This window comes from Camelus ferus, chromosome 3 (assembly GCF_009834535.1).
Source record: "Camelus ferus isolate YT-003-E chromosome 3, BCGSAC_Cfer_1.0, whole genome shotgun sequence".
NCBI lineage: Eukaryota > Metazoa > Chordata > Mammalia > Artiodactyla > Camelidae > Camelus > Camelus ferus.
In genome coordinates this window covers 22,053,019-22,077,836 of record NC_045698.1, presented here as the reverse complement: position 1 = coordinate 22,077,836, position 24,818 = coordinate 22,053,019, and the positions used below count along the sequence as shown (strand labels likewise).

At 39.3% G+C, this 24,818-nt stretch overlaps 1 protein-coding gene across 1 annotated transcript; it reads right to left on the bottom strand.

Moving 5' to 3' along the window:
* Positions 1–3,351: 3,351 nt before the first annotated feature.
* C3H5orf22 (chromosome 3 C5orf22 homolog) lies at positions 3,352–24,770 on the bottom strand. Its single transcript, XM_006186461.3, is given in 11 exon segments — positions 3,352–4,702; positions 4,932–9,112; positions 12,146–12,285; positions 14,338–14,404; positions 15,817–15,938; positions 16,176–16,238; positions 18,343–18,772; positions 20,958–21,073; positions 21,075–21,108; positions 23,160–23,305; positions 24,570–24,770. Coding segments are annotated over 10 exon segments (1,332 nt in total). The 5' UTR covers positions 24,651–24,770; the 3' UTR covers positions 3,352–4,702; positions 4,932–8,979.
* Between the last annotated feature and the right edge of the window lie 48 nt (positions 24,771–24,818).

The window sequence follows — 24,818 nt, the reverse complement described above, 5'->3', positions numbered from 1 at the left end:
AATTTACATGTCTGTACGACTAGAATAACGTTGATTTTTATATTTACTGATCATTTGATTTCCCCCTGTAATTGTCTAAGCTATGCATATACTTGTAGCCTTACTTATGAATTCTTGAATTAGCTTGTAAAACTATATTATTAGGATATTTTGGGGATTACATTGTCTTTATGGAACAATCTGGAGAAAACTCGCACCATAAAATATTAAGACCATTAATATTCTTCATTTATTTATGTTTTCTTTTGTGTACGACAGTTTACTTTTTTCCTTGTGAAGATCTCATATATTTATTGTTACATTTATTCTTTGGTGTTTTATAACTCAGGTTTCTGTTGCAAATTCCTTTCCATTACATTTTCTAACTATCTATTGCTGCTGAACAGGAAAACTACCAATTTGTGGACGACTACCTGCCATCTAACCACTTTGCTGTAGTCTGTTATTACCTGTCCGTTTTTATCACGTTTGTTTTCACAGTCTATCATTTGGTAGATATCCTTATGCTATCCTGGAGCCTCCACCTCTTTCCCCAGATCCCTAGGAATAACATAAAAGTTGTAAGAATAAAATCCATAGCCTGTAGAAATCTCCTGGAGATCGTGCACATACAAACACTCATACTCCCCCTCCACCACTTACACAATATGACCGTATACTGTACACACTGCTAACGACTTTACACTTTCTGCTGCCTCCTGGCAAGAATATTCAACATCAGCACATGGAGAGAATTCCCCTCTAAGGTGCCACTGTATGGATGTACAGCAATTTACCTCTGCCCCGTCTCTACTATTACAATGAAAATCCTTGTACGAAAGGCTTTGTACCAGTATCTGTAGGACTGATTCCTAGCAGTGAAGTTCCTAAACCTGGATCAAGCAGTATATACATCTTCAGTACTGCTAGCTACCATCCAATTGCCCTTCACAGAGGCTGCATCGATACACATCCTCGACAACAGTACCTCAGCATGCTGTTCCCCCACACCTTCAGCAGCACACCAGATGCTGTGTGCAACTGCTTGAAAGGAATCTCACAGAATTGGTACCTTAATTCTTGCTGTAGCACATGCTGTTGATGTCCCAGCCACTAACTATACCTGCAGCCATAAATAACAGCTCCTGCACATCCTGACAGCATCCCATTTGTGTTTGGATCTGTTTCTCTTCCTGAGTCATTCTGAGGTGCCATGGAACTCGCTCTCCCCATGCAAGGGTGGGCTTCACAGGGTGGCTAGGAAGTAACAGCATTGTAGGCTCTCAGAGGCACTCCTCAACCAAGAAAGAACGGGAACCAGAGGATAAAGGTGCAAGCTTCTCCATCGGTCAGTGGGCAGTTCTTGCCAGTTCCTCAGAGTGGAATTCAGCTCTTGTTGACCACAGCAGCAATCTTCTCTTTGATATATCCTTTACTGACTCTTCCATCTTCCCTGTCTCACTTTCCCCACTCCCTCTTTTCCTGATATGTCCTCCCCAATAAACTACATGCCCCCGGGTCTCTGCCTCAAGGTCTGCCTTTGGGGGAACTGAAACTAATGTAGCTGGTACCAGAGATGGCCATGGAAAGTTGACCCTCAAGAATGGGACTGGAAAAAGTTTCTTCTGTATAGCTCAGGAAACTATGTTCAATATCTTGTAATAACCTTTAATGAAAAAAATATGAAAACGAATATATGTATGTATACGCATGACTGGGACATTGTGCTGTATGCCAGAAATTGACACATTGTAATGGACTGTACTTCAATTAAAGAAAAAAAAGAAAGGGACTGGAGAATGTGCTCACTCTCTGGTCAGGGGGCAACGAGAACCCCACTGCTGGTCTCAGTGGCTGCAGGGCTAACCCATGGCATCCTGCAGCAGCACGTTCACCTCTGGTTGTTTCGAATGAGGCACAGGTGGAAGGCCCAGGCTAGGGAACACAGCTACACAGTTCCTGAGAGGTGTAGGGCAATGATATTTATAAATGGCTTGTAGAGTGGCTGGCTTTTGTTAACTCTCCTGGAAACCTTGAAGGAGACTGGCACACCAGGTCAGCCCACTATAAACCCAGGGAGAGTTACGAAAGCCTTCTGGCTTGCGTGGCTGACTTTAGACTCTCACCTCTTGCAGCAGGAGGGTGGACCATGCTGAATGCTAGCCTCAGAATACAAAAATGTCACAGCTACAATGGATACTGAATGCAAGCCAAAGCCGGTGCTCCATGTTAATGTTAGGGTCCTGAAAGGGAAGGAATAGAATTGTGAAACCTTGGATAGCTGTATCTGGGTGGATGCACAACCTGAACCCCATATTTCCTTGAGTCTTATAGGTAGGCATGCTTGTTTACAAAAAGGCTCTCCCATTTCTTCTGTGTTTTCTAATAGTTTCCTTCCTTTCTTCTCATTCAAATTTGATTTCATTGTAATTAATTTTGTTGTCAGGAGTGAATTGGGAATCCAACTTTATTATTTTTTTTGAGACAGCTAATTCTGCAGCATCATTTATTGAATAATTCATCTTTTCTCATTGATATAAAATGTCACCCTGATGCTATATTAAATTCCAGTCTGTATTTGGGTCTCAGGGGAGAGAATGCACGGTAGTCAGCAAACCTGTCTCCTGTTCTTTCTGGGCACACAACAGGGTAAGCTGCAGCAGCTTCTGTCACAGTTAGGGAGTGTTGGGTCTGGCTCGTAAAAGCCTCCCACACGTGACCTCCATCCTCTTTGCCTGCTGCTAGGTGGAACGGAGAGGTCCTCCAGAAACACTTGGGAAGCCCTGTGTTGAAGGTGGCAAAGCTGAAGATGCAAGGAACATTAGTCTCAGAATCCCTTTCTGGAGGAGAGCCTGCCAAGCAGGAACACCAGTTTTGGACTTTATGAAAATGAGAAATAATCTTTGATTTTGTATGAGACATTTATTATTTTCTTTCCTTAAAACCAGATATCGTTACTTTAATACACGTCTACTTCTGGACTCTATTTCATTCCATTCCTCTGTCTGCCTGCTCACATGCCAGTAAAGCACTGTTTTGATTAATATAACTTTATAATGTATTTTGGTGCATAGTAGGGTTAATCCTTTCATTAGTTTTTATTTTATAATTTTTTCCTGGTTTCCCTCATTTTTCCATATGAACTTTAGAATCAGAATCACTAGTTAAAATAAAATCTCCTTGGTATGTTTATTGGAATTGCATTACGTGTAGTGTTTGATATGGGAACATTGATATCTTTATAATGTTGAATTCTTATATAAGCACATATCTCTCCATGGGTATTCATGCCTTCATTTACATTCTTCAGTACCTTCATAAAGTTTTCTTTGTATAGGTGGTAATTTTTCACATAGTTTATTTGTAGATATCTTTTTTGGGTGAGGTTATGCTATAATAAATAAGATCTTTTCTTCCATTATATTTTATAATTGGCTGCTGCTTATATAGGAAGTCTACTAAGGTGCTTATGTTGCCTGCCTTAGCATGATGTCAAATACAAATAAAACACCACTCTGCCGTCCCAGAAAAGCACTTAAAAGCAAAATAAACCTTAAAAATTTTGTAAATGTCTATACTCAGAGCAGAAAAACAGACTGTAGAAAGAGAAGAGCACATGTTGTGTGTTTAGTCAGAATGGTCAGAGAATGTCTTCCTCTCAGATTGGAATCCCGAAGAGCTACCTGCATTTATAAACTTCCCATACTATGTAGCAAGTAAGCATTAGTCATGCTGGGGTTTGAGGAAGTCTGATAACACCACTGTTCTCCACTCAGTTTTTAAACTTAAAAATAGGCACAGACATTCAGGCAGATGGAGATAAAAGTGTCATCATCACTGATAAAATTGATATTAGAGAACATGGCTTAAACCCATGGCAACAACTGGCCTCCTACACTGCACCCCAGAGACAGAGAGAGACTTTGCTACCCACTGGCACCACTGGACAACTGCGCTGGTTCTTACAAACTTCTGGCATGGAAGGACAGAGCAGAACATACTTCTGTAAGTAGAGGGCACCCTATAATTCCCTTCGCTCACTCTTCCTTACCTGGGGAGGAGTGAGTAAAAGGGCGGAGCAAGGCTGGGACTGTGATGACGGGGACCCCGTACAGAAAGAAAATCAGAAATGAGGAATAGTGTGACCCCTCCAAAAGTCAGCAAAGCTATATTCTTTTTAGGGGCCAAAAGTTCACATCCGTAGTTTTTGGATGGTGGTGTCAAATGTTAGATTTGAATTTTGGGCAGAAAAATCAAACTATATGTATTTTTATGTCATGTTGACAAAAGTTTTGTGGAATATAGTTCTTATCAGATTTTATCTATAAGAGAACAGATCACAAAAATGCTGAAAAACTGACATGATTGCCTTTCTTTTGTTTATAACAAAGTTATTCTGTGGACATAGTCATTAGATTACAGGTATGACCTTCCAGCTCTTTTGGGCTCATGTATTTAAAACACCCAATCCTTGGTAAATGTTTGTTCTTATATTAATATCTGTATCTGCTCAATTTGCTCTCAAAGACAGCATGCTCATAAGAGGAGCTATAATATAAGGCACATGACTAGGGTTATTACTGTCAAGATTCCAGTGACTGCTGGAATTTTCTGTAGTCAATTCATTATGTACTTTTTGAGGCCTTGTGATACGGCAGTGACGATGCCAGAGGCTGGGGCTACACCGACGTCCGGTGGTGCAGTCCAGGGGCTCCTGGTCCACCTGTGGGCAGATGGACACGGCTGACCAACGCGCTATGCGGGAGCTCAGTGCGCGGTCCTCCAGGAACACGCGAAGGGCCTCGGACCACGTCTAAAACAAGGACTCTGACGGCTTACGTTGCCCAAGTTCACAAAACTTATAACCCGCAGAGGTAGAGTTTGAACTTGGACTGACTTCAAAGCCACGAATACCTCAGGTGCCACTTTGTGACGCTGGGGCCCCTTATTACCTGTGCTCGCGGGGGGTGCCGCTGCGGAGGGTGGGCGGTGCTGTCGTGCGGGTCCCACGGTGGCTTCCGTCCCAAGAGCTGGCATTCCAGCCTGGCTCCAGCTCTGGCTTCAGCTCCGTCTCGCTCTTCCTGGGCGATCGGGGTGGTGTCTGAGGGGCTGCCACACAACCTCGTTAGGCCAGGTGGACAGCGGCGCCCCCTTTCCTCCGAGGGCTTTCCTGGCCCCTCCACAAGCGGAGGCGGCCCTGTGGTGCGGCGGAGGCCGAGGTGCAGGGAGTGCTGTGAAGGGTCTGGAAAGGAGTCAGTAGGTTGGAGACACTCACTCTGCCCCCATCCCCCCGTCATGCTCTGGCTGATTCATGAGGGACTTCTTTGCTCGAGGTCATCTACAAATAAATTAGCAATGTCAAAAATGGAAAGGAGAACCCTAGATTCTCTAAGGTAATTTGTAAGTCCAGGGGATAACAACTTCCAAACATTGCTTACATCACAGGTTTAGCCTCACAAAATTCTAGCTTTACCCACCAGCAGGCAGGAGGGGACGTGGAAGGAGTTAAAAAAAAGCTGCTTTGATAAAAAGGAGGCTTTAACTTCCCTGACCCCTGACTGCATGAGTACAAGTTTTAAAACTGTGACTAAACGGATGCTCACACCAACTGCAAGTCGAGTTTCAAATCATGAGTACCTCCACTTAAAAGACCCGTGACTTCTTTCCTTATGGGCAAGGACCTGACTTCTTTGAATAAAGAAAGTGAAATTGCACTATTCATGGAAGTACGGTGGAAGCTTACGTGGGGTTTAGGAAGATCAGTACTTAGGCAAGGCCTGGCAAGAGCAGCTGAGACTTGGAATGGCCATCACAGGAGATTCTAAGCAGGGCTGAGTTTGGAAATAACAGCCAATGTTTACCAGATGGCTCTTGTGCTAAGTAAGGGCTTGATATGCATTGATGTGTTAAGTTCTCTCGTTATAAAGGGGAAGCTGAGGCTCGGGTCAGGCAGCTGGAACTCGGAGAGGGGGCACTGGAGCCAGGCAGCACCCCTCAGCACTCTGCTCTGTTACACCTCATCTTGACTCTGGCACGATTCACATCACCTACGGTGCCAAGGCTTCCCAGCAGTGCTGATGGCTGATCGATCGTTTCAGACATCTGCTTGCTGCTGAAGAGTGTTTTGAAGTTAGAGACTTGGCAGGAAAGCTGGAGCTGGAGGTTGGCAGACTATCCAAGAAAAGTCTTCAAAGGAAGTGACACCATACAGCCTCGGGCTTGCCTCTGCCTCTGAAATGGGCCCCTGCTTCCGAATCACAGGAACCAAACTCAAAGACACTAATGCACAGAATGCCAACTTACTAACTTGAAATAATGGTAAGATACACCCTTTCCATGAGTGACCAGAATGCTCACTGTTCAGAGAACTCTCTCCTGAGAATCAGGATTCACAGAAACCTCCTTAGTGTCACGATTACTTCATTTGTGGACCTCAGATGAGAATAAAGGAAAAGGATGGCACTGACGTTTGGAATTCCAGGAGGGTCGCAAGGGCCACAAAACCACAGAGGCAGTTCAGGACCAGTTAGTTCAGAAACAAGTACTTCAAAAGAGTGCTGCAACTCAGGACGGGCCAGGCCAGGACGTCCAGTCCAACAGTGGGCATTTACACAGACGGCCCTCACGTATCCTGAGCATTTCTGAAAGATGGCCAACAAAAACTCCCCGCGGTTCATGAAAGTGCTTTCTCTCAAGATGCATGAGATAGTCTTGTACTAAGAGACATACTGTGACTGCTGGCAGTACGGTGGATATACCGATAGCAATCTGGCACCACTACTGCTAAAGTAAAATAAAGATGTGGAGAGAACATCACAGAAAGAGTGAAGGACTTTGACTAAGAGCTCCTTGAGAATCTGGAACGCTTAGAGATAGATGTCTACAGAAAATACTTCCAGAGATTTAAAAAAAAAATTCCCTCTAGATACTGGGAAATATGTACTTGTTAATTATCAAAATTAGGGCCTAATCTTATGTTTAGGTCACATTTTTCAAAAAGCTGCTCAAAATCCCATTCCAAATATCAGTGATATCTGTATATAATCCAAAGCGTTGTACTGTGGTATTCCTCACTGGTACTCAGAACACAAATGAAGGATGTCTTAAACTGAGTATCCTCCTATTTGAAATGTGCAGAGACATAATTTACTAAGTTGGTTCTAGTCAACAAGTAGGGATTGAATTTTATTCCTCAAAGAGAATTACAGCATGAGAACTAAACAATCTGAATGTTCCTAAAGAGGAAACTGGTGCCCTTTTACTCAACCTCAGTTAAAACGGTGATGAGTCTCATCAGAGCTCATGGGAATTGTGATAAGTGACTACTAAACCAGACTTACAAGATCCATGCTATGAACACACCAAGATCATGTAGAATTAATTAGTGCTACAGTTTGGTTTTAAATCTTTAAAACCTCGAAACACATCTTTTTATTTATTTTAGCACACAAAATAATTTACTCATAAAAGTAACACCATTTACAGAAGCCTAATAAAATTTTTTCAAAATTTAAAAATAAACAATAGCACTATTTGCAATTCTGATTACAGGGACATAAAGCTTTTTGGCACATAATGTTTCATCAAAACGGAAGGCTGAATCAGTTTGCTTTGCTTTTCGCAACAGAAAGAAGCATATACACTATGGGCCTTGGGAAACCAACTTAGTGACAAGAAAAGTTTGTTGGAAAATAGAATCATTGGAGAAAGGGGATCTGGTGCCATCTACTGAGTGGCAATGGTAATGTGACCTGGAGTATTAGCCAAGTTAGGAAACACACTAATTTTAGCCACATGCAACTCAATAGGTACACATGTGGTCAGGCCTGAAAAGTCACATGTAAAAAAATGAAAAAGACTGCTGTGTTAGGAATGAGGATTGATGTTTTTTTTTTCTTTAAATGCCATCCTTCCTTTTAAAGGAAAAGAAACCAAGTAGGTAGTTAAACAAGATTACTGAACACAAGGGATACTGAAGAGGGGGAGCCTTTGGCAAATAGTAAGTAAATGGAAAGGTCCACAATGAGGAGTGGCTCAGGCAGGGTCTCTTACTCATGGAGAGGCCAGTGGAAGGCAGTTATGTCCTTGGGTATTTACGGTGGATCAGAACTAAGGATTTACCTTTTTTCCTACTACTTCCATAGAAAGCTAGTTTATTTGAAAAAAACTATCAACCCAGACTGCCAATAAGGTGGAACCATCCATAACGATGACTGAAGCCCATACTGACCATCTGGAGGCACAAAAAGACCCTAAGGGGTTTTTTGATTAGCAAAGAAAAGTGACTTTTTGTTTGGTTGAATTTACTCAAATAGACCTCAACACCAACAATGCTGAGAGCACTCCCCAAGAGCTCAGCCACAATCCCAGAAGTCTCAGAAAGGCAGACTTCCTGCCACACTTTCATGGACTGGCAGGTTTGTTTTTTGTTTTCTTTTTGGTAGTAGCTTTTGGGAATGTTACTTTCCTATAAGGCCAGGTGGCCCTGATACTAACAGCATGCCTTAGTATTTCCCCCTCCCCTCGTAACACTTCTCACAATCCATACTTTGTTCTCAGCTGTCCCCCGAGAGGGCAGGGGCTTGTCTACTCTGTCGCAATCATATACCCAGTGCTTAGTTATGTCTGGCACATGTATGTGCTCAATAAATGTCAGCTGGCTGAGTGAGTGAATAAATGAACAAATCTCATACAGTCTAACCAACCTAGATGGAAGAGGGGAAAAGAGGAAAAAAAAACCCTCACATAAGTGAAGGCAACAGTGACGGAAAGGAAGAAAGGTGAGCAACAGTTCCATCAACTGTGGGCAGACTTGATGCCAAAAAAAAACTGCTCTCATTCAACAACTCATGAAATCAGTTTGGAGATTCAAAATACCTGAAAGATTCTAACTTAAAGTTAATACACAAAGTGTTCTCTGGAAGACTCATTTGCAAATAAGTTAATGAAAACCCTGTTACTGCATCAAGATGTAATAAGGAGCCTAGTGTTTTTTCTGTTTCAAGATGGAGCAGACTCTGCTGAATACACCAGGTGAATGTCTAGAGCCCCATAGAGGGAGTGTAGCGCACTGAGGACTTTTTCTTGAATGGTGTCAACTTGCTCAGAAGGACAGTAATCATCCAGACTTGACCTGGAAGCAAGGTGAGAAAAAGAAAGAAAAAGAAAAACACACATAAATAGAATGAGATCATACTGCGCAGTGAGAAGCAGCCTGCATGTATTGATTTCGATGTAAAACAGAAACGAAGCTGTGTTGAATTTTGGGATAACAACAGCTGAAAGCTACTGAACGTTTACTCTATGTCATGTGCATTACATGAATTATGCTCTTTAACCTTGTCAGCAACTATGAAATAGGTACATTTACCATCCCTTCAAAGGAGTTTGGAACAGAGAAAGATTAACCTGCATGGGTCACATAGCTTGTAAGTGCTGGTGACAGGATGTGAAACCACACAGCATGTCTGCAAAGCCTCAGTGCTTAATACTTGACTGTTGTTTCCCTGAAAGGAGACGCTGCTTGGGAATAAATGGGGCTAATTATCTTAGTGACAGGACATCTTTCACATTCTTTTGTTACATGTACACTCAGGCTAGAAAACACAAGGGTAGAGGCTTTCTAACTGATTAAAGGGTTCTGCTTCTAAAAAACAATTTGTGAACTGCACCGCTGCACAAGACCATCCAGAGTGAAATGTGTGGATGTGCTAGTGTTGGGGTTAGTTTCCTAGGTAGCATTAAGGAGAAAAGAGCAAAGTGGGGTGGGGCAGGAATCCGCATTTTGGGTCTTTCTGGAATCACCAACTGCAACTTAAGTGGCATGAGGCAGTAATAATATTGCTGACAATTACAGCTGGATTAAGATCTAGAATGATTTTATCGGTGTCTCTTGGTTCTAGGCTGGGGTGAGGAAAGCCATTGGAAATCCCACTGGATCGGGGAACGGCATAGAAATCTTTATAGAAGGAGATGGAATTAGTTATCTAGTCTACTCCTTATCACAAATATTTTAGACCTAAAGAAATAATCTGTAAGACTTCTGATGAACTCATTTTATTCTACGATGATTAGGTTATTTTTCAGACTTGATGTAAACATTTAACACGTGATAGATGGTAAAGAGCTATTTTAAATTATTAAATACTATTTAACACATACATATGGATAAAGACCTGCTTTAAGAAAGTATAATATATAAAAGCTTATTTTATTAGCCTTAACAAATAAGGGGCACTTCAATGATTTCACAAACATTATTACAGTGGTTCTGGATGGGAGCTACCCACTGGAGGGAGTTCTGGAAATCTGCAGGTACATTTTTGATTGCCACAACCACGATTAGGGAACCAGGGGAAGAGGGTGCTAGAGTGCTCGCATACGCAGGACAGCCCTGTCCTGTGTCCTGTGTAGTTTCCAAAGTCCACGGAGCACTTACATAAATAAACAAACCCGCTTTTAATTTTTTGAGCCTACAATTTAATACTCTTCTACACACGAACAAAGTATTTTTGAAAATGGATTAAATATGACCTAAATTTTCCAGGAATGCAAATACTCCATGAATTGAGGGAAGACTGAACTTTCAGTTCAGAACTTTACCAAGAGGCTGCTGTGACTAGAATAACCATGTCGCAACGGCAGTGCCGCTCATGGTATTGGGGCAACACAACCCACGATGTCTGCCTGCGTTTGTTAACTATTACGTTTAGTGACTCTTTGTAAAGACGTCAGTTTGTTGTGGCATTTATATATTACTTTGTTATTAATTACTCTCATTTCTCCTTTATGTTATGATTTTTATGTGTATATATACATTATATTTATATTATATGTATAGGTAGGCTATAAACTAAATGTTTAGCCCCAAAATTCCTGTGTTGAAACCTAATCCCTAATGTGATTATATTTGGAGGTGGGGGTGTCTTTGGAAGGTGATTAGATCATGAGGGTGGAATCCTCATGAATCGGATTAGTTATTAAAGAGGCCCCAGAAAGCATCTTCACCCCTTCCTTTTATGTGAGGTTACAGGGAGAAGATGGTTGTCTATGAACCAGGAAGCAGGTCCTCACCAGACAGTGAATCTGCTGGTGACTTCATCTTGGACTTCCCAGCCTACAGGACCGGGAGAAATAAACTTCTGTTGTTTATAAGCTATCTGGTCTAAGATATTTTTGCTATTGCAGCCTGAATGGACTAAGACAATTATATCATCTAAACATTACATGTGATATCTACGTATATTTAAATTATATGTGCATGTAGATTAGATTACCTACGATTTTAATTCAGGATGGTAAAGGATTCACAAAATATTTGTCATAAAATGTATAAATATTTTTTGCCTCAGCATTTAAAGTACTTATTTTAGAAACTCACAGTTCCATACAAAATGAGTCCAAAGATTAACATAGAAAAGAAATTTTTATTAAATTGGGTTCACTATTCAGCACATATTAGTATGTCAAATTTAAAACAAGGCAGCAGCTAAATTCATCTGTAGGATCCAAAAATGGGAATTCCTATGTTCAACTGAATGACATTGCCAATTTTGAAGACTAGATAACAAGAATTAAATGTGGTTTGCCAACAATCACTATAGGAAAGAGAAATTACAGCATCTGAACTTTGAGCTGAGTAGGTAGAAAACTGGTAAGAATGACTGAATTGGTAATCATTAGATTCACCTATGGAGGTTGTATTAACTTCCCACTGCCGCTGTAACAAATACCACAAACGTAGTGACTTAAAGCAATGCAAATTTATCAACTTACAATTCTGTTGGAGGTTAGAAGTCCTAAAATAAAGATGCTGGTAGGGCTGCATTTCTCCTCTAGGCTGGAGGGAAGAGTCTGTCTCCTTGCCTTTCCAGCCTCTAGAGGCTGCCTGCACTCCTTAGTTCAGAGCCCCATCCTCCATCTTCAGAGCAGCAGCGTAGCATCTTCCATTCTTCCTGATTCTGACCCTCCTGCCTTCCTCTTACAAGGACCCTTGTGATTACACTGAGCTCACCTGGATAATCCAGGATAACCTCCTCACCTCAAGATCCCTGAGTTAATCATATCTGCAAAATCCCTTTTGCCATATAAGGCAATGTATTCACAAGTTCCAGAGACTGGGATGTGGACATATTCCATGGACCATTATTCAAGCTACCACACTTACCTTGCTATTGTCACAAGAGTAGGTTTTGGTAAATTTCTTAGTACAAAAGATACAGACTGAATAAGATACTCAATTTCTTGTTCTGTGCTGATGTGGTGAGGAAGTTCTGAATAGTCACAGGTTAGACCAGCCTGGTGAACCTGAAAACAAGACAATTAAAAATTGCATAGTAAGGCTTTGTTGTTTTTAGAAGATTCTTTAATAGCCTTGCTGACAAAGTTTTAATATTTTTGTGGATTTGGACTGCTTTTTCCTTAATAGTTCCCATGCCACAGAAGTTACCTAGTCCCTGAAGTTTGGGAAGAAGTGGCCTGTATACCAGTTTGGGCCTGATGTTTTTTCTAGGAATACTTCTTTAACTACTTCTTTAATTTATGATTATAGATTCATTCAGTTTCTGCCTTTACTTGAGTCTATTTTGATAATTTACATTTTCTAGCAAATTATCTATTTCACCTAGATTCTGAAAGCTGATATAAACCTGTACATACTATCCTCACCTTATTTTTCTTTCAACACATTATTTTATTTACTTTTTAGACACATGCAACGAATACTACATTTAAAGCTTCAAGAGGATACAAGGGGAAGTCTTCCCTCTACCTTACTGAACCTGCAGTTACATTTTCTTGTGTATCCTTTATGTATAACCACATACTAATATTTTATACATGTGCTTTTAAATGTAGAAGACTGGTATTCCAGTCTTAGTTCTAAACCAAATATGCCTGAGAACTAGAAGCAGTTCACAGGCTGACATTTTGCAGCCTCTGCTTTAAAGTTCTGAAAGCTGGAATTCAAGTATGTCGTAGTTTTGCTTAGCATACGCAAATGCAAACCATGGAAAAACCCCCCACTAATCTGCTGTATTATTGAAGGCTCTGGATACACATCAAAGATTTAACTGGCAATGATCAGTCAATGTACTCAAATGACAGATTCTGCATGTTCTTTTCTACTAAAATGTTCTGACCTTGCAGTGACGGGTACGTCATATTTGATTACATAATGTGACTGAGCCCATGCTGTCCCTTCTCTCAATAACAATGTACAAAACCCCACCACCACCAGAAAATTCAGATGTAATGTCACGATTAAAATAAACCTACATGAAGAATGAAGACACATTCAATAATATCACATGAGCTCAAAGTATTTTAAACTCTAAATATCCTGTATCATTCTTAATAATTGGCATTAAAAAGAAGGGTGGGGGGAGGGTACAGCTCAGTGATAGAGTGCGTGGTTAGAATGCACGAAATCCTGGGTTCAATCCCCAGTACCTCCATTAAAAAGCAGACACAAATAAACCGAATTAACCCCTCCCCACAAAAAAGCTTAGAAAAAAAACAAAAAACAAACCCAAACCAAAAAACCAAATCTACATGTTAAAAAAAAAAGGGTGGGTTTTGAATTAGTTTTGATTTAACCAAAACACTCTTTTGCTGGTATTTTTTTATTCCTATAAAGTTAGCATTAAATCAACATCTAAGCTTCAGTTCAAATGAAGTAGTTTGAACAAAAACACAGTTTACTGAAGTAACATAAACACCAAGAAGCAAAAGAAGCAGAAGACCTGGGGCCTGAACTCTGCCACGAAATTTGAGAAAAGGTACCTAAATTTCAAATGTGACAATTTGTGCCTCAAAGGCTGCAAAATGATATAAAAATAAAAGAGATTTTCATTAAAGGCATCCTCGTTTGCTGCAACATTCAGATCACTGCCGGCAAATGAAGTTAGTTACACCAGCTAATACAGTTAAGATGCACTTGCCACAGTGCCTTCTTTTTTCTGTCTGGTGTTTACAATCTGGTTTTCCAGAGTGAGGAAAGAAAGAAGGAGGAAGGGAATATAAAAATGAATCAACAAAGAATGAACAAATTTCAAAATTGTATTCTTTCTTTTCTCTGGCAAGGAGAGATCTGACCACAGACAAAATAAAAAAACACACAGCACTTTTGCTTCATACATAAAATTGGCAAAAGCATGTTTTTCCTGGAAAACTTTTCCAGTGTTCTGGCTTGTAAAAACTATGTATTTTTTCATTTCTTAAAAAAAAAAAAGTAATCCATTCACACTTTCCAGGAACACAAATAAAAGTGAATCACTTTAACAAAGAGCACATGTTTTCTACCAAGAAAAAAATGCCTTTCTTAAAGGGTCGATTTTATGCTTCAGTATAAATATTTACCATTTCATAGTCTGGCGCTTCCATCCGTTTTTTCAAACTCTCGACAAGTGGAACCAGTGATTCCATTCTGGAAAAAAGCCACCCTCAATTAAACATTGCACCACCTCAACTAAAATCACAGTAGCAAATGATACATTACACTTAAAATTTACCATTAGCAATATGTTTCATATGATGCTTGGGAAATGAAAGATAAAGTTATTCACATATCATCTTAAAATATTAAGAAATAAACATTCCCTGCTGTTTTCTTAACTAAAAATTACAGTGCTAAATATTGAAAATTAGCACCCAAGAAACTGAGATTTTCTTCTTTAAAAATGGAAGTTCTACTGTGACTTTAAAATTTATTTTGAACAGCAAGAAAACTAAATGCCTTTAGTACACTGTGATAAAAAAAAGACAGTTTCCTGAAAGTCTAGAAGAAAAAAAAATAAGGACGTTTACTGACATACATAGTTGTAACTGGACAAGTTCTATACCATTTGATATAACAACAATGGTGGTTATAAGTTATTTAATTTAGGTGCAACTCTTTGGAAGCCCTAATTAATTACTGTTTCTAGTATTTTAATGTCCACTCATTTGCTGGAAGGAAAAAAAAATAAAGAAAGGGAGACATGGAGGCCTGTCATCCCATTACCTCCTTGTTTTCATTAATGACACTTTTTGGGCTTCTGGACCCTAATCACCCACCTCCTCTATTTCTTAGGAATAGTGATGACTCCTTCATGCTACGGGGTCTGGCCCTTTAGGGGCGTGGTAAGTCTGGGGAGATTTTCCCTGCTCTCTTACTTTTCCTTTGTGCTATTCTTTTTTCCCCCAGTTCCAATCAGTCTTAACTCACCACTGCTGCGGCTCTGTTGTTTCTTCATGTCTGCGGCAGAAGTGCCTGCAGGTGGTGAAGTGCTAACTGGGGATGCTGTGCAGGCTTGGTGGGTGTCAGTGGAAGGTGTCCCCATCGATGGGCTAGATTCAGGATTCTACAGTTGACAGGCTATTTGTTTGTTTTGTTTTGTTTAAGTTTTATACTTGGCTTGAGACTTCACAAAATCACAAATTAGCAGGTACTCTTCAATATTCCCGGGAAGAATTATGTTCTGTGACTAATTTCTAAATCTCTCTCTTCCATCACAATTTCCAAAAGGAGGGAATCAGTTTTAGAACTAGCTCCCTCTACTGAAGAGAAGCATTAACTTATGTTAAAGTGCCTGGTCCATTTTGCTGGTATGATTACTACTACTCGGGCTTATTCTTCCATACCACTGCTTTCCTTACTGATGGTAATGTATTGGTATTTCAGATATGTTTCTGAATATTTTATTTTTAAGTAAAAATTGCACTGAATACTTTGAGTAGGTAATACATACATATAGCTAAAGAAGATACTAATTTTTAAAAAGCAATCTAAGTAGCAAATTTAGCAATATATTTAGGATTAAAATATAGAGTTGGAGAAAAAAAAAATTGAGGTCTTACCCAGGATTTGAAGCCCATTTCTGTACAGTTTCTTCATCATCACCATCACACAAATCAGCAAAAGCAGCTTCTAAATCTTCTAACTGATGAATTCGAGTATCAACACAATCTACCAAATCTTCCTTCAAACACATTGAAAAGCTGAGATTATAGTTATTCGTTCAAAATACAAGTGAAATGCCATCACAATGAAAATCTCAGTTCAATTAGTTAAAACATGATTTTCAAGTATGAATTATGGGCTTCCCCAAGAAACACACACAAAGATTTTGGACCATTGTTTGAGAGTTCTCTAATATCATGTAAGATACAATTAGATATGTGAAAAATAGATAAAAAGAGAAACAAATGGAGGATACCTCTGTCAGGTTGGTACCAGGCTTTTTAAATTGGTACAGCTCTTGTAAGATTTTATACTCCTCCTGGAAAATAAAACAAAACAAAAAATTCATATAATGGAAAGAAAACTCTTTTTTTCAAACATATGCTTGAAGTAAAAAATAGCTGTCATATAAAAACATCTTAGATAATAATTTAAAGGCTAGTCTGGGAAAATCAGGCAAAATGTATCATATTTCATTGTACATATTATCATTTCTTTAGGGTAACTCTTATCCAGCTAGGCATGACAAGAATGTATAAGAATCAGCTATGGAAGAAGACTTGATGGCTAATAGGTAATGAGATGAAAGTATTTCTAATAATATTCCACTTCATAAATGGATACATTCTAGGACCTAAACAGCTTTTAGCTATTCATTGGCAATATGCACATCTTTAATAACAACAGTAACAAAACTCTCCTTGTTGACTTTGTAGCCCTTTCCCTAGACACAGAGGAGAACTCTGGAGTACAAAGGCTGTCTTGCAGGAGAGGATGGACTTTGGATAGAATGGAAAGATTCTGTGGGAAACTGTCTTCCCTCAGTTAGCACAGCTGGACAGCCCCATTATAGGCAAGTATATGTGACCCCAATAATTCTATTTAGGAGCAATAATCCTACTGTCAGGAAGAGGTTATAGGCAAAATCTAAAGTTCCTTAAGCATGATGCTGTGGCACTGTCTTCATCATAACAATCCTATGAGTTGGGTATGATTATTATTTTGATTTTATACTTGAAGAAATTGTGGGTCAGAAAGGTTAAGTAAGTTATAAGGCAATACTGATGTAAGTACTGACAGACGATTCATCTTACAAACATGATGTAAACTTATGGTATTGATAAATATAGTACAGTACTGTAAATGTATTTTCCTTAACATTTTCTTTTCTCTAGCTTACTTATTGTGAGAATATAGTATGTAATACATAAAACGTACAAAACATGTGTTAATTTACTGTTTATGTTATTAGTAAGGCTTCCAGTCAACAGCAGGCTATTAGTAATTAAATTTAGGGGCGTTAAAAATTCAAGCTATATGTGGCTTTTTGACTGCACAGGGGGTTGGGACCCTCAATCCCCTTGTTGTTCAGGATCAACTGTAAATTCTCAAATCTCTGCTGTTTTTAATCAGTACCCACTAGAGGTCTTTGATAATTTAGATACGTCACAATGGCTTCCGATACGTATACAGAACAGGATTGTGAAGTACAGTATCATCATCACCGTCAATCAAGTACTGAGCTTAGGGAGAGAAAAGACAGTTAATTTGAATCCCCGAAAGAACAGACCTGGAACAACCTCCCAAATATTACGGTAAGCAGTTACATGTACCCATAAAATGCGCCTGGGAATCGTCACTGGGATCATGAATTTATCATAGACCATTCCATCTCAGATCTGTGCACACTAACATTGTCAGTGACAGGCATTTGAGATCTGGTGAGGTACCCTAAGCATCACAGCTACAAAGAGTGTCTGTGTAATCGGGCACCTTACTGTTTAGTGAGAAATTTGTCATATAGGGTTTTATATACATAGAATATCCCGGGAAAGATATACCAAGAAACTAGCCACCGTATTTGTTTGTGAGGTAAGAAATTGAGGGAATGGGGATGGGGTAAGAGAGTGAAATCCTTTAATGTGTACACTTTCTTGTACCACAGTTGACCATGGAATAACATATGGGTTTGAACTGTGCGAGTCCACTTACATACAGGGTTTTTTCCAATGGTCTGAGGTCGGGTGAATTCTCAGATATGGAATCACGGATACTGAGGGCCCACTATAAAGTCATATGCAGATTTTTGACTGTGTGGAGGGTTGGTGCCCCAACCCCCATGTTCTTCAACCATCCACGTACACATTACCCCAATTAATAAATGCAAAATAATGAATATCATCTAGAGCAGGGATTAGCAACCTATGGCCTCCAACCTGTTTTGTATAACCCTCCAGTTAAGGATGGTATAGACAATTTCAAAGGGTATAAAACCAATAACAAAGGAGAATATGTGACAGAGACCATATGGGGCCCCCATAAAGTAATTGCTATCTGGCTGTTTGCAGAAAGTTTGCTGATCCCTGACCTAGAGAAATGCCATGCAATTCTCAAGATCCACGTTTTAAAAGTACTGCGTTTACCTGAGTGAACATTTCTTTGAAGGGATTCTTGACTGAAAAAAAATCTAAGTCAATATCTATAATGAATGCATCCCCTTTCTCCAAAATTTCCAGAATCTCTGCAGTGCTGACTGTAGTTTGGCATTCCTGGCTTTCAGAGGAACATGAACATGATGATTGTAGACAAGTCTGGTCCCTTTTCTGCGTCACTGTGTCCTTTCCCAGTCCTTCTGAATAAGAGTCACCATTAGTAGAGGCAGTGTCTTTTGCGTCCTCCAGTGATAGCTTTGGCTTCTTAGCAGAAGACACTATATCATTTTCTTCTTGGTTGTTACACAGTTTATAAGGTTTTACCATAATTACATCCAATTGTAAAGGTTTTTGGTTCTCTAGCTGGTCTTCAGTTACATAAAGACCATCACTTAGGAAGTAATGATCTGTACTTGTAACCCTGGATGAGAGGAAAACACTGTTTTAGAGATGAATGGACAAATCAGTCTCAACATTTCAGACAGAATTTCAGTAATGTAAGAAAGGACATATTTGGCAAAAACTAAGAACTGTCTCTGATAGTTGCACTTCCTATTCTTCTATGGAAACAGGGTTCCCCAAATTTTTCGCTGGGCACACAACTGCCCAAAGTAAAGACTGAATTTCATAATCTATGTTGTAGGTTAAGTGTGGCCATCTGACTGCATTCTGGCCAAAAGCTGTGAGTGGAAAAGAAGCAAACAGAGGCTTGCTCTCCCCTTCCCAGTAACTGGCATATGAACATGGTAGCAGCAAGCCCAGCCTGGACCATGAAGACAAAGGCACTCCAGAGATGGTGGTGCAAAAAGATAGAAGAAACAGAGGTTCCCCAAACTGCAGGGCCGTCACAATGGCCCTAGACTGTGTGTGGTAAACTGTAACATGAGAAAGGAATAAATGATCTTGTGTAGCCAGTGCACTGGATCGCTCTCAAACCAGTGGAAACTGTGTCCAAAAAGTCACCTAAGAGAACGATTATACTTGGAAATAACTTCTCTTAATAGAAGCTCCCTCTGACATATTTCAAAGTTTCATTAAATTTTATATAACTGTAACATTTCAATATGAAAAGCAACTTTAAAAAAATCTTGTGCATGTGTAGAATGCATTTCACAAGTTACAGATCCTTGATTTTAGACATATTAGCATGCTTTTAGCTTCTCAATTATATTATGTCTCAGTAAATACCTTAAACAGTGAAACCAAATGCTTCTTCCAGAGGTAGGCTCTATCCAATAAAAATAATGGTTAATATTTATTTCCCACCCATCCTCTTCCAATATTTACAGCCTTAAATTTAAAAAGATATAATTTTCCAAGAAAAGATTAATGACACAATGAAACTAATGTCTAGGCTTATTAAAAACTGTACCATCCTAAGAATGACAAAGGTGGTATCCCCAACCTAAATCAGTATTTTTCTTTAATAATGAACATTTTATTTTGTTCATATCCGTACAAACACACACATACAGCTCAGACTGTATGCCTATATGATTGTCTCTTCCATAAATTTTTACTTGAAGGATTAATTAAAATCATGAGATAATCAAAATCTTCCTAATACTGTTATCACACATTGAATTTTAAACATCTCTTTCAGTTTGCCCAAAATTATTTGATTTTGCAGAAATCTGTTACAGGTTAAATAAGGCCTAATCACTGAAGTATTCAATAAAAACCCTACCACTCTTTCATATAAACCAGTATTATACATAATACTTATTATATGTGGAGCCCTATTCATTTATTATTATATCTTCAATGAAAACAATTTTTATTTATACATAAGAAAAGTTATTTGTGCCATTGACAAGAACATACAACAAAAGTTAATTGTATCATTAAGGATAAATTAGAGATAAAAATTATCATTTTCAGTGAGAAAGACTGTATTTCATTTTCAATGTATTACCATTTCATCCCAGTATCCTTCAGGTTCTAGAAAGTTATGATTCCACTGCTTAAAACAATCACCTCATAACAAGAGAATTTATAAAGCCAAGAACTTTCTGATTATTTCTAAAGATACTATAGTATTACAAGACACACAAAACATTGGTTAAATAGTTTATACAACAAAAAAAGCTGCACATACAACTCCAGTCAGAGATGCTGTTATCTAAATCAGATTAAGTAATTATCTCTAGCCAATCATATCAATAAAATTAAAACCCTAAGTCTACTTTTCAGCCATTGAATTTATGAAAAAAAAAAAAAACCAAAGTGAGATAATTTTGCTTTTTCACTGCTGTTAAATTCAGCAGACAAAAGTTACAATGGAAGGAAATAATAAAGTGTAGCATTAAATATATAAATCTATAAGGTACTTTAACAATTTAATGGAGTTAGTCATCAATGGAGCCAGAATTGCAGATGGTCAGGTTATTCAAAAACCAATTTGACCAGCAACAAAATACAAACGGTGAGCGAAAAGGTCAAGAGACTTGAAAACGTGTTCCTGGTGTTTCAAGAACTCTTTTTGGAAGAGATGAGGGCTAATCTGACCCCATCTGTGTGTAGAGATACTTAAAAGTTATTACAGGGACCCAAAATCAGATAGAAGCATTCAATCCCTTTCATACTCATAAATATGAGGAAACTACCTGATGGTTGTGGTAGAAGTGTCTTTGCCTACTAAAAAGTGATGCCTGCCCTCTCTGATTTGCTGAGCCCATGTGGGATGAAGCCATATTACATGAGAAAAATGTCCAGCATAAACCTGCAGGCATAATCCAATTCTCAATACTTAATTCTCTGGAAAAGAAATAGAGAGGGAGTATGAAAATTATTAGTGAGTGGTTTTTTCCAGGTGTAATTTCATTCACAACAGTATTTTAAGACTACAGGTCTTAAAAGTGTAGTCCAAGGACCCTGGGTTGGGGGGGAGTTCCTGAGACTTTTTCAGGGTGACCACTAGTTCAAAACCATTTTCCTAATAACACCAAGGCACTATTTCCCTTTTTCATTGTATTGTATTTGCACTGATGGTACAAAGCAATGGTGCTTGATATCCCAAGATTAATCAAGGCCAAGGCACCAAACTCTACCAGTCACTGTATCTGTCACTACTAAGCACAGTGTCCCCCACGCCCAACCTAAGCCAGTTTGATGTGAGAACGTCCTTCATGATTTTATTAAAACTTGATCCTGATTATAAATTTTTAAATAATCTGTGTGGCAAACTGGGATATGCACAGAAAACACCTCTACTACATACTTTGAAGTACAGCGGTTGTCTCGAGGAAAAGCACTTGTAATTGAATTACAAGCTGAATACTATTTTTCTTGAAAGACTGACTTATAAACCATAGTTGTTGAGACTTGAATCTGAATTGCTGGCTTCTACATTCCAACTAAGGTTTAAGAAACGACCACTTGTCAAGTTTGTCAAGTTTGGGTATAGTATTAAAGAGTATTCACATTTATCTGAAAAGCCTATGAAAATACTCTTCCTGAATTTTCTTCATATAGTTCCACCAAAACAACATATGGTAACTGACTGAATGTAGATATGAGAATCCAGCTGTCTTCTACAAAGGCTGAATAAAAAGATCCACACAAATTTAAACACTGTTACTCTTCTAAGTTTTTTTTGCTTTAGAAAATATATTTGTTTCTTGTAAAAATATCTTATTTATATTGATATAAAGGTCTATAATTTTGAAATGAATTAATATTTTAAACATTCACAATTTTAACTTCAAATATGGTAAATATCAATAGATATAACTAACCCACATTAGGAAAAAACTCAAGAGTTTTTAAGGGTATAAGGAATCCCAAGACTAAAAGTTTAGGAACTATTATGCTACAACTAATTGTACAGTCTGTATGCCTGCTTCGTAATTCTTTTCAATTTCTAAAATATAAAACCTCTAAATATAAAAGACAGTATGGACAATGGTAGAACTACCACATTTCTTTAGAAATTAGTGCTGAGTTGTGGCTTCAGAAAAAGTCACCTAAAAGAAATATAGCAGGCTAAAATTAATTCACACAAGCATCTATCTGTTAATTTTACATTAGAACAGGAAAATTACAGCTATATAACTTTTTATACTGTATGAACAGGCAACATTATAAAAAAATACATAAGAGATAGTGACAGAATTTCAGGGACCTTTATTACTGAAGAGAGGCTAGTAAGTCATTATTTAGAGATATACTAGGTATGTCCTTCCTAAAGAATGGAGTACAAATTACTAATTTTACTTGCAAGTCTATGATTCTATATAACAGAGTCAATAAGACTTGTGGCCTGAAAATAAATAAATTGGGAAGTTGGAGGGACTTAATACTGGAAGGACACACAAATTAAAATACGTGTTGCTTATACAATTATTGAACCATGTGTTTAAGACACATTTTCTTGGGCCTCAGTATCTAGACTTCTAAAGGGGAGAGGAAGGGAGAACTGGCTCAGATAATTTCTAAAGTTTCCTCTACTTCTGAAAGTCTGTCTGCTAAAGCAGAGGTTGGCAAACATTGGCTGGGCCACCTGTTTTCATAAATGAAGTTTAAAGGGACCACAGCCACTGCCACTTGTTTAGGTAGTGTTTACAGCTGCTCTGACACTACAAGCGCAGAAATAAACAGTTGCAACAGAGACCGTATGGCCAGCAAAACTAAAATATTTACTATCTGGCTCCTTAAGAAAAAGTTTGACCATCTCCATTAAAAAGGCAAACAAAACAAAAGCAAAACTCATGAGTTTAGCAAAGAACTATCTCCCTTAATTGCTTATTATCTACCGCAAAATTGTATTTCAGGCACATAAAAGATCACTAACAAATATCACATATTACCCAAAAAGTGTTTCCTTATCAAACACTGTGTCAGCTGGCATATTCACAGGAATAAGGAGGTCTGGATGTGAATCAAAATGCACAAAACTTATATTACTTGCAGGAAGATGCTTTGAGCCAATGGCCCGGTATATAAAAGGCAGAACCTGTAAAGACACATGACATTCACAATTGGCACTGAGATCATGAGCATACACTTAACTGCAGGCTGGAAAACGATGCTAACATAACTAACTGCACATAATCTAAAGCATACCAACTCGTTTAAAAGGAGGAAGATACAAACTTTGTTCATTGTAGATGGTCTAGTTAATTATCTCAAGCTTTATTTTTTTCTCAGAACTTTTGAGTTACACCTCCAAAGGCTTTAATGGGCATCTTTTACAGGCATGTTGCCCCCACCACAAACTCAAAGATACGTGGGGAAACAGACAAGCGGTGGCACTCAGGAAAAAAACAAAAACAAAAAAACAACTCCTCGTTAATACACATTCTGGCATGAGAAATGTGTTCAAGCTACCCAGGGTCTCTGGACTTTTTCCATACCTTCAGAATAGTAGTGCTGGGCTGGGTGGTCTGTTCGGCTGTAGAGTTATAAGTCTAAGACTGAATTTGAAACACTGCCTAACCCACACTTGCTTTCTCTGAGACCCATACACACTATCACACCACACACACACACAATCTCTAGGTCCTGAGAAATCCAACTTCCTTCTTATTCTCTTAACTGTATCCATCCATAAATCCGGAATCACCCTCTTGCTCTTTAAATCCAAAGACCTCCCAAGCTTATTAATGCTATTAAAAAAAAAAAAAGTCTTAGATCCACGGGCCTGCCTCGTAGGCTTCCAGAAGTCTAGATTAGGGCACCATTTTTTTTGGCTAAAATAACACTACTATAAAAACAAAATACCTTTAGTGTTCATATACGCGGGGCACCGTGTGAAAATATTTATGCACACACTATGCACACAATAATACTCCTAACGGCTCTAAGAGTGCTACTTCGTCCCCATTTCAGATGACAGCTCACATTCTTAATAGAAAGCCTCCCACCTATACAGCAGGACTGTGACGGAGACGCCGGCTGACAGAAGAAAGCCCGCGTTAATGTGCAGGTTAAGGATGCGGGGCTTTGCAGTCAGCCTGCGTTCGAATCCCGATGCCACCGGTTGTTGGTTGTGGGATTCTGGGCAAAATGCGAGGGTTAAATGAGTTGCCCGACACATAGAGCGCCTCATAAATGTCAGCGCTTATTCTTCCAAGCTAGCTGGTTCGGTATTTTCCCCACAGCAATGCAATTCGCGCAAACTTATTCTGGTTAACTCTCCGGTCTCCTATGCCCAGGCTCCGTCGCCCCCTTGGTCCTTGCGTGAATTCCGCCCCAGCGCCCGACAGCCGCCCGCTCACCTCCTGGTGATCCTCCACCACCCACACCGGGAGCTCAGGGTAGCGCCGGAGGCGGGCGCGCTCTCCCGCGGACTCGCTCATGTTTTCGCGCCCGGCAGCGCCTCAGTGAGAGGGAGGCGCGGGGCGAGGACCCCGGAATGCCGGCTGCGGTCCCGCCGCCTCTCCCGGGCGGAAACGCGCGCTCACCCGGTTGCGGTTCCGGGTTGGAGGACGTAGGGGTTAGGGGGAGGGCGCCGGAGGGTCTGACGA